The sequence below is a fragment of the Limulus polyphemus genome, unplaced genomic scaffold (assembly GCF_000517525.1).
Source record: "Limulus polyphemus unplaced genomic scaffold, Limulus_polyphemus-2.1.2 Scaffold811, whole genome shotgun sequence".
NCBI lineage: Eukaryota > Metazoa > Arthropoda > Merostomata > Xiphosura > Limulidae > Limulus > Limulus polyphemus.
The window spans coordinates 99,272-110,986 of record NW_013666421.1 but is presented as its reverse complement, the minus strand read 5'-3'; the positions used below and the strand labels follow the sequence as shown (position 1 = coordinate 110,986).

Sequence of the window (11,715 nt, the reverse complement as noted above, 5' to 3'; positions counted from 1 at the left end):
GCGGAATGAAAAAAAAAAAAGGTTGTTTGATATGGCTGGTACTTGCTCTCATTTCCTATAACGGTTATTAGAAAAACTTACTACTAGTGAAGTGCTGAGAATGACTTAGAGGTTAACATGTCCGGACAATAAATCTGAGGTATGGTTTCATGGTTCGCGTTCCGTTGGCGCAAAAACACACTTCATACTGTAAGTTTAAGAGTATATTATACGAGTGACGGTCAAATCATCGTTTTTGACCAAAAAAAAAAAAAGAATAACCTAAAAATTGATTGTGAGTGCTTGTTGACTATATCTACCTTCCCTCTATTCCATAAATTCAAAATTAAGAACGGGTATGCAGAAATAATCCTTGTGAGCTTCGCAATCTGCGGGTCGCGGGTTCGAATCCCCATCCCACCAAACATGCTCGCCCTTTAAACCGCGGGGGCGTTATAATGTGACGGTCAATCCAAATATTCGTTGGTAAAAGAGTAGCCCAAGATTTGGCGGTGGGTGGTGATGACTAGCTGCCTTCCCTTTAGTCTTACACTGCCAAATTAGGGACGTCTAGCGCAGATAGCCCTCGTGTAGCTTTGCGCGAAATTCATAACAAACAAACAATATAATAAAAATATTATGTCTATCTACTGTTAAAACTTACTTAGAATGATGTACTGGAATCTTAGGAGCAGAAATGCTTTTATATGATGTCTAATTTAATATTTAGAAATGTAAATAGAGATTACACGTTTAGTGCACGTGATTCAGATCACTATGGAACGTCATAGATCAAATTTATTAGCTACATAAAAGTATAATAAAATTGTATCCTAACACGTGTTTGTGTATTTTAAGAAAATGATTAATTATGCTTTAAAGTGATATTAAAACTTGAAAAAAAATCGTATATGCATAGCATAGTAGTAGAAGTTTAAGAATGTGATAACTGTTGATCTTCAGAAAGGGTTCCATTTAATTATTTGATTTTGGTGTGTGAACAGCTAATTTTTAAAGTATATGACCATAGAAGTTAAAAACGTTAAAAGCTAGTCCGATTAAAAAAAACCCAGTGGCACAACGACATGTCTGTGGATTTCTAATGTTATAAACAGATAGCCCAATGTTTAGCTTTGTGCTTAACTTCAAAGAGATTAAGAACGTTTTTAAGTACTAGAATAAGTTCAAAGTGAAACTCGAATTATTCAGCTTTTATATTTAGGAATTCAACAACGAACTACTTTAACAATATAGGAATTAAAAAAAACAAAAAAAAACTAAATAATTCCTGCCAGTTTTCTCAATAACTTCATAGATGGCGCTATGTTATTATATATGTTCTTTTAATATCGCTACAAATTAGTGTTCCAGATATTGTGTTGATTGTTCTTTCTACAAAGTTTATGCTGTAGCCATTGACAATAAATAATACAAAATTGTAATATACAAAATAATGTACTAAAACTTTATAACATGGAAAAACTGTACAATGACTCATGTTTTCCCATATTCCTTAAATGTGTACGTATTATTTCATGAGAGACATGCAATTTCAGGGCTATTTCGCGAGTGTGTTGCCTTTGGTTAGACTCAACAAGTGTCTACAGAGCATCAATATCAATTCCAACATGCCATCACAGTTTTTAAGACTCAAGTTACCTGAACAAACTTTGCTGAACCATCGTTGACGCTTACGAACGTTCAAAGCATTTCCATAAACTTCTTTGATATTATTTGTGGCTACAGAGGCGTTGTTTCCATTCTTGTATTCAAACAGCATTACATGCCGAATGTGTGTCTCGTCGTGTGCTATCACTATAAGGGATTAGAGTATACTAAACTCTACACATTATATATGCTACACTAACGTGACGTTTAGGCGGTTCGTTTAAGTATTATACGTGATGTATGTTTTTTTTTTGGGGGGGGGGTTAATAAAAGTGTTCCAAAACGCGACATTAATTTCTTGACGACCTAATATATATATATATAGAACCTGTGTTGGTGCAGTGCTTTCGAAACAAACTTTTAGTTTAAATTTATTTTATTTTTTGGCTTTGAATATCAATTCTTGGAAGTTAAGTGTTGTAATATTTCAAATAGCTCAGAGAGACAGGTCCACTAATAGGCGCAGAATACATTCAGTTTGTTTGTTTTAGAATTTTCACGCAAAGCTACATAAAGGCTATCTGCGCAAAGCCATCCATAATTTTGAACTAACAGACCACGTGAAAGGCAGCTAGCTAATCAACATGCCTATCGAAAACTTCTGGACTACTCTAATGCGAACAAATAATTGGATTTGACAGTCACTCTTATAACGCACTCATGGTCCTAAAGTGGGAAGTCGTTTATGCGGAAACGGGCCATGAAACATGAGCAATGGGATTCACGGTCAGAGCATGTGACCAGTGAATTATTGACAAAACATTAATACCTATTTGTGTGTTGTTAGATTAAAATAAATACACATTAAAAAGTAGTTTATCTACTGTTCACAGGAATTAATCCAGCTATTTGAAAAGTATCACAATAATCTTTCTTTTTAAAAACCTTGAATTTGTGAGAATAAAAACTGTATGCAATGCAAGGCTAGATCGAAAATTTTCAGTTAGGGGAAAGAAGCGATTTTTAAATAAGTTGATCACCGTAAGCACTCCCCAATCTCTAACATTTTGCATACAAAAACACTATTTTAAAAACGTTTCTGATATGTTTAGTATTCAAATACCCTGACATATGTAGCATTTTAAACAACTCATACAAATATTACTTGGCGAAAAATAGGAGCTCGTGCTGAGTGGCCTTCCTCCTTGAATCCGTCCATATACTGTGATGTTTTTTACAGATGTTGTTTGCGTAATTCAAATATATGTATGTATTTCATAGAGCATAATATCACCTATTTTTATTTAAGAAATTTTGAAGAAAAAATGACGCATTTTTAAATTTTACTTTATGAAAATCCATGAAAATCTTTCGTTGGTGGAAGGAGATAAAAATGAGTCAGTGAGTATTACATTAGAAGTGTTTTAAGCCATCAACAATAGTTAATAGCTATTGAAAAAGTTTTCCTGCTATAGATTAATTCAATTGCAGATGTCCTCGTACTGAGTACAGTTAAGGCTTGCTAGTTGATGTAGTCGTACAAGTAATTTCACACATAACTGGCAGTCTTTTTTTTTCATCCAGCGTTTGACTTATAATATAAAAAACGTACCAATGTGGTGTATCTTATGATTCATTTTTCACGTTTTCTCTGGGTATTTGGGACAATGCGTTGTGTGAAATAGCCAGAAAGCATATTGTAAGCTTCCAATAAATTATCATTGAATATAAAAAGTATTCAAGATGTGAAAATATAGAGATAACTAAATATGTATTTCTTCGTATACAGACTTTTGTTAATGGTTAGTTACCGAATTGATCAAACAACTGAATGGAATTCCCCGAAGTGATGGGTTTTATGAAGATTTATCAATTAAACAAAGCAAGCTGAAGAGATAAAATATCATTTCTAAGTCGATCGGACGCCCCCCCCCCCCCCGACGTCGGCACAGCGGTATGTCTGCAGACTTATAACGCTAGAATCCGGGTTTCGATACTCGTGGTGAGAAGAGAACAGATAGCCCATTGTGTAGCTTTGTGCTTAATTACAAACAAACAAAACAAGTTGATGGAAGATTACCCAATTTTAAACGAAGCAAATTACTAATAAATGTTAATTTTATATTTGCATTGAGCTTAGCTAGAACTTAACTTTCAGCATATAAGATTCGACAGACTATATTTTTATAAGTTCCATGTTTTCTAGATTAAAACAAAATACATTTTAACATCTTCATGAAATAAAAAATATAAAAATATGAAGATAGTTTAAATATTGTTAATAGGTAAAAAAAGATGAAGTTATATTACGAATAAATATATTATTTAAATAAAACTGTTAATTCATGACCAGTGTACTTCAGCAGATGTAGTTCACGTTTTTAATATTGTGAGTATTTATGAAACGCACAGGTGACATACATATAGGAATAATGAGTAACTGTAACTAAATGGACAAGTTATCACTAGCATAATACATTATTACAGAGAAGAGAAAAGCAAAGTAAATAAGTATTAAGTTGAACAATGCACTAGTATCTTGTATTTGTTTTAAACAAAGCATTACGCCATAATATTATCATTGTACGAGTGTGAAATATTGTCCAAAATATCTTATATTTACTCACCACAGTTCAGTCAAGTTGCTTGGTTGCTTATCGACCTTTTAATTTTTTATGTACAGTCGTAACATTAATATCTAGATTTTGTGCAGGCCAAGCCATGGCTGTGAGTATTCCATAGGCCTCTTTTTATTTCTGCGTATTGTTTCACCATATTTGTTTACATGCTTGGGATCACTGTCTTGCTGGAAGATGAATCTTTGCCTAACAGGTCTTGTTCTTGAGGGAATGACATGATGGATAAGTAGTTGCTCGTACCAGTCGGTAGTCAAAGTGCCATCAGTTTTGTGTAATCTCCAATACCATTGGTTGAGATGTAAACAACACTTGTCTTCTATCATGCTTCACTATAAATGTTGTACATTTACTATAATAATGTGCTCTGTTTTGCCATAAAATAAAAAAAACAACAAAAAAACTGTTGTTGACTGTTACCAAAAAGTATGAATTTAGATTAACCTGTAAAGAGTGTCCTCTTCCACTTTTGTTCATCCCATTGTTTGATGCCCATTTATGACTTTAACATGTATACTTACACTTAGGTCATTAACTGGATTGTCATGTTTCATATAAAGAGCATGCCCTGAATTACTTAACCTCACTTTTGAAGAGTTCTGGATTTCTATCGCGACTGCTTCTATTAGTAACAATACTAATTCCTCGAAATATGAGATTTCGTTTCAATATGTCATATGAAATATCCTCCATCAACAGAACTTTTATTTCTATATGTTTGACACGTGGCAATTCTGTCCTGAGTGCATTAACCACACTACTGCTGTGAAATGTGTTTGACTGTGTGTGCTTTTATAGGCCTTATGCTGGCTAGGCATTCTCTGATTGGGTGAATGACAGCCAACCACAATGTAAATTATCATCACGCGACTATAGTCTGGTGCACTTCCTTTTCGTACAATAGAAGAGGATCAGTTCACATCAGTTTTATTTACCATATCACTATTATTTTAAAAAAACATGTGTATATATATTAATATCTAGAAATATTATATATTTTCGCACAGTTGGCTGCACACAATAAAATGTGGTAAGGATGTGGGACGTTGTGGGCTTGAGCACCAGAATCTGTTTTCTGATCATCATATTTTTTATTTTTGCACTTTGTGAAGCAAGCGAAAGAGGTTAAGTTTGGTAGACCCCACCGATATATGGGCCCTACTTCTGCAGTTGCAGTTATCTTCAAAATAAGGCTACGCTTTATATATTTTCCTGGCATGTAACATGTACCCTGGTGTTATTTACAATTCCGTTGCTGCGATTTGTTTTTCCCGTGGGGAAATATTTTTTGCTATATTTATATTCACACATATATATATACATGTACACAATCGAAAAAAAAAACACATTAAATATTAGTTTACTTTGATAAATTCGGTTTGATGAAAGTTATTTGATATATATGAATAAACAGTGTTATGTGGTTTAAAAAAGTGAAAAGATGCGTGTGGGTGTGTATGGGTTGAATATTGTACTATCTTTTATTTGAAATTTTATAAAAAGTTCCACATAGCTTGTTAAGAATTGACTTTGGGTAAATACTTTAACAAGTTAAATTTTTTATTTGTCATCTAAACACACATACATATAATCTGGATCAGATATCAGGCTTGGATTGGTTCATTTATGACAAAGTTACAAAGACTATCTATCGCCGTCCTTAAATACAAACTGTCGACCAAAGAGAAGGCAACAGGCCGGTACCACTCACCCCAACGAACAGAGGTATTGACCATCATATTATAACTTCCTTACGGGTGAAAGGACGAGTATGTTCGGCGCAGGGATTTGATCCAGCGATCAGCAGATTGCAATTCAAATGTTTTAACCATCAGGTCTCGATGTGAGGTACATTTCTCAAATCCAGTATTACGAAACGTATACCTTATTACGAAGTTAACTAAAACCATTTTACTTAGCTATTCTTGGACAGTGTTTTCAAAAACAGCCATGTTACAAACTTTTCTTGTTGTACAATAGCAAATTTGCAAAGTTCTCATCAAATTATATTCTGAAATACAGCCATTATACTAGAGTTGGATATTTCGATATACAATTTTGAATATTACTTTGTGAAATATTATAAAACGATACACGGAATATATGATATATATCCTTTCAAACAAAACAGCAGCTAAGCCTAACTTGTCATTTGTTTTTCGAGTTTTAATCCACTACTATTTGAATGATATAGTTATATTTGTTATATTCCTACATACTACTAGTGTCTGATATTAAAATACGTTTAGCTGTTAGACAAACTTACCAAGCTGTACGTGTAACCGAAGTACTTGCTTCACTGTTTATCCATTCTTGTACCACTGGCTGAGATATAAACATACACTTGATGAAGAACGAAACTTGACACGAAGACGCTGTGGCGAATGGGCATGACGTAACTAGAAAATCGTTTCTCCAAGATAAATTTATCGTCAGCATGGTTTTCCTTCTTCGTTCCGTTTCTTGTTACTTTTATTTACTAGCTATTTTCGCGTCAACTTTCCGAACTGGCGCTAAAGATATCACAATGGACGTTTTTGCTGCAGAATTTCAAACCTTGAAGAACAAGATGTCTGATATCGAGGGTAAGGCAACCAACCAGATCGTGACCTAAGGTTATCAGCTACTGTAGCATTAACGTTATCTTACGATAACTTGTATTATTTTGGAAGTTCTGATGTAATTCTTATATACGTAGAAGTTAGCTATGGATGTTCATAAACCTAAATAGAATGTTAAAGTTTAGTAATCCGACATTTTCATTTTAGGAAACAAACTAATTTAATTCCGATGACGAGGAACCCATTTTGAGACTAATAATGGCTTGAATGGGTAATGAAGAAAAACTTTAATATAAGTTTAACATAACAGCAAATGTACAACGTTTCGACAAGGTTTTCTCATCATCAGGTACCCATTCAAGCCGACTCCAGCCATTATTAAACTAATTTATTGTTTGGGGTTGCTGTGTAGGTATATATATATATATACAATGTTATTATACAAAATTTAAAAGGCGAACAAATATTGTTTTATCAATATACCGTTTACATGTAAAAATAGACTAATATAATTCATATATAAAAGAGTTATGAGACTTTTTCAGTGAGATAATTTGTTACATTTGTTGTCCTGCTTCGCAGTCTTTATAACACTGTTTGATATGCAGCACCGACATACGACTATACTGGCCAAGAGAAACGTCTGTTTCCTGTCACAGATGTAAATGTTTTATTACAAGGCAGATCATCACGTTCACACATACACGGCGTTCTCCAAGCTAATTTATTGGTCTAAAACGTACGAAAGAAAGGCCAGTCGTGGCTTAGTGGCAAGTGTGCCTGGACTGTGAATCCGAAAAGGTGCTACAAAAGTGACGGTCAAATCCCACTGTTCGATCAGACAATAGTTGGTGGCGAGACCTGTTGAATAGCTAGTTACGTACCTTCGTGTCTGTTGGTTCAAAATTAGGGACGATTATACGCATTTAGTCCTTATGTAATTTTGCTCAAATTTCGGAAACAAAGAATGAATTATACACAGAGCGTTTGTTTTTTATATAAGTTTGTTTGTTTGTAATGATGCACAAAGCTACACAATGAACTATTTGGGCTCTGCCCACCACGGGTATCGAAACCCGGATTCTAGCGTTGTAAGTCCGCAGACATCCCGCTGTGCTACTGGGGGAGGGGGCGTTTTATATAAGACTTTGAGTAATTGTATTTGCAATTATTATGACATTAAGCAAAAGTTTCATTTCTAAATATATCTATAAGCTACTTCTGATGTCGAAATGTCGCAGTATCGCAAAAAATGGTATATTCGTATAATATCCATGTTATGCCCGATCAAATAATTCTTAACTCTCTTTTTTCCTTGATGCAGGACAAATGGAAATTTTTACTTCCCTGTACACTATGAATCTGGAAAAAAAGGTGACAGCGATGGAAAGCAACATAAAGAAAATGAGTGAAAAGGTTGATGCTCTTTATGATCACATTTTTGCCAGAGATGCGACTGACAAATCATCAGATCAACTAACGATCTTCTTCCAACATATTTCTCAACAGCTAGAAAAGCTTCTGGAACAACCGGAAAAGCAGTCACAAACAGATCTCAGGGAAAATGAAAGCAGACTGAGAATTCATAGAATCGAGGAAAATATTTACGGTTTATTTCAAATTTTTAGTGCTTTAAACATTAAAGTTGATTCTTGCTACCGTGTTGCAAAAGGGCGTGAAAAATGCATAGACAGAGAACTTTTAGAGACATGGCTCAAAGATTTCATGATTCAAAGCAGAACCGCAGGTAAAGATGATACGAATACTGAAAATGTTCTAGAAGGAGACAAGATGGACCTTTTTATTGAGAAAATTAGCCAGAAAGTGGAAAATATGATTGAAAAACTACCATCTGAGAGAGTAATAAATGTTGAAGACATTACAGACATTGTTATAAAATCTTTGGAAGGGTACGTAGAACTTTTGCTCAGGAAAACTCAAAATTGTTCTTTGGTATCACGGATAGATAAACTCTTAGGGTTTCTAGAAACATCCACAGGAACTTCGGAAGACAAATCTCCGACAATACAATCCTCATCCAGCAACTCCAAGGACCAGGCATTAGCTGATGAAGGAAAAGATTACGAAGACGAAGAGATACAAGGAGACAAAGAACCTGGTAAAATTTTTAGGAGATTCTGGAGAAAACTTACAGAACCGGTAACAGAACTGAATAAGAAACTTGAGATTATTGAAGTGAATTTTTTAAATAAAGCTCGGTTGCTTCATAACCAGACAATGACGACAATGATGCAGTGGTTTGCGAAACAGAGTTGGGCAGCTGCAAAGCCTTGTGTAGATAAGGTCCAGGTCATCGAGGAAACAGCAGAAGCTCTTCACGAGAAGCTGAGATATCTAAAGTCGTCTCAAGATTCCACAGCAGATACCTGTAGCGCTATCCACAGTGAAGTTCAGTACGTTCGAAGGCTGCTAGAGACACGCTACACAGTGGACAGAACAGTGGATTCAACTACAACCGGACAGAACAAGATCGATCATACTCCTCAAGACTGCTCTGACCTACAGATGAATGGAGCAATGCAGAACGGTATTTACATGGTACGGCCTTCAGGTGTAGAAAATGAATTCCCTGTGTACTGTGACCTCCGTACAGATGGAGGAGGCTGGACGGTATGTATCTAAAGTAAAAGAGACAGATAGTCGTGTGATTATATATTATATAATTAACAAAGAATATATAATCTAATACGTGAATATTTTGGAAATAAACATAATTAAATTGATCTATTTCGAAAATGAATACATGAAGCAGAGAGAATATGGTCAACTTTCGTGGTTACCATTACAACAGCGTAATTATTCCACGTGTACTTTCATCTTACTTATAATCATAGGGTAAAATATTTTGAAATGTAAGAATCATCAGTAGTACTTACATTCAAAACGAAATAAAACACAGTAAGTTCTCTTCAGAACAGCTATACAAGGCATAATTATATTACTGTATTTCCATGTCAAGGCCAGGTCAAATTCCTCCCATGCCGAGATATTGAACTCCAGCTTAACGGGTACAAGCGGATGATAATAATAATACGGGATGAAAGTCCATTGCAGGTTAACCCGCAGTTAACGGTTTATACCCTTTATACTATTTAGACAATAGCTCCAACGATAGTAACTGTTTACAACTTACTGAAGTAGCTTTAGTTTCAACTAATACTGCTATATAATACGAGTATATCCCCTTTACATGGCCAGCTGAAAAGTTGAGTTTTAACAAATATCTGATGTTACCATACAGTAAATATATAATGTGTTAACCATCTGTCCATTCAGAATCCACCTTTACACCCAATAAATGAAACAAATAATTTATATGAAGAAAATTGCGATGTGCACCTATGCTTTAAAATGGCCATTTATGAACGTGGAGATACGTCAGCGTGGTACATAGGGTTCGCGCTTTGGATTCCCAATTAGGTGGTTGGAAGTTCGAGGATGACTCGTAGCATGATGCTGTATCCTAGAATAAGGCACTTTAACCCCATCTGTTTTTGTCTGCTTCTCACTTTTCGTTGCACATGATTAGCTGCTACTATCTGGAGACTTATGTTTAACTACTATTTTCTATTAGCGCTTCAACATGTTATGTCATAGACAATATACAAGTATTTCACATATGTATTCAGTACATGACGAGCTATTAATATCTACACACTTTTGTTTATCTAGTTTCTTTATCTTGATGCATATAATATGTACATTTCACGGTTATATTTTAGTCTCACACGAATGCAGTGCTCTTACTATACACCAGGTTCTTATTACGCGCACCTTACCCCGTACACATTATTTGGTGTGTAAATGGGCAATGGTTTGTGATCAGTTAGCTCATTCGGAGCAAATAATGCCTGGCACGGCCATGTAGTTAGGGCGTTCGACTCGCAATGTGCGGGTCGTGGGCTCAAATATTGTTACCGAACATGTTTGTCTTTTTTTTTTTTTACTTATTAGGTTATTCAGAGAAGGGGAGACTTTGGTGAGCCTCGACAAAACTTCACTGAAGACTGGAAGGCCTATAAGGATGGTTTTGGTGATCCTCTTCAAGAATTTTGGATAGGAAATGAAAAAATATACCTCTTAACAACTGCCAAAGAGATGAAACTAAGGGTAGAACTTCAGGACTTTGATAACAACTACGCCATTGCCGAGTATAATCGGTTAGTAGTTTCAAGTGTTAACCCTTTCGCTGCGTTGTTCGTTGGGGTTACGGTATGATCTCTATTTGTATGTGCATGTGCGCTGTGCAGTAGATTCTACGGTATAATATTAACCCACCCCTATATCCCTGGACAAATGTATTTGCCTTGGCAACGCATCTAATGCATCCTAGGAAATCCCCAAGTTCTATTTTACATATTGAAAGTTTAAATAAATGTAAAAATTGACTTTTGATAATTCAGAATTTAATAAAAGTTAGTAAACATAGTCCTTGCAATGAAATCCATTACGTAATTCAGACTCATTGAGATAAGTAAACATTAAATGATATGTCCCAGTGAGGTGAGTAAATAATAAACTTTCCGTTCCTAGATTTTGTGAGGTGAGTAAACAATAAATTATCTGTCTCTAGATTCAGTGAGGTGAGTAAATAATAAACTTTCCGTTCCTAGATTTGTTGAGTGAGTAAACAATAAATTATCTGTCTCTAGATTCAGTGAGGTGAGTAAATAATAAACTTTCCGTTCCTAGATTTGTTGAGTGAGTAAACACTAAATGATCTGTCTCTAGATTCAGTGAGGTGAGTAAATAATAAACTTTCCGTTCCTAGATTTGTTGAGTGAGTAAACACTAAATGATCTGTCTCTAGATTCCGTGAGGTGAGTAAATACTAAACTTTCGTCCTAGATTTGTGAGTGAGTAAACACTAATGATCTAGTTCTAGATTCAGTGAGGTGAAGTAATATAAA

At 34.8% G+C, this 11,715-nt stretch overlaps 1 protein-coding gene across 1 annotated transcript in view; it reads left to right on the top strand.

The window, feature by feature from the left end:
* The first annotated feature begins 6,505 nt into the window (after nt 1–6,505).
* Nucleotides 6,506–11,715, top strand: part of LOC106460657 — a 12,981-nt gene continuing 7,771 nt past the window's right edge. Inside the window, exons 1-3 of the mRNA XM_013920383.2 lie at nt 6,506–6,808; nt 8,109–9,415; nt 10,760–10,965. Coding sequence (XP_013775837.2) covers nt 6,661–6,808; nt 8,109–9,415; nt 10,760–10,965 — 1,661 coding nt within the window. The 5' untranslated portion in view covers nt 6,506–6,660. The remainder of the gene's footprint in view (nt 6,809–8,108; nt 9,416–10,759; nt 10,966–11,715) is intronic.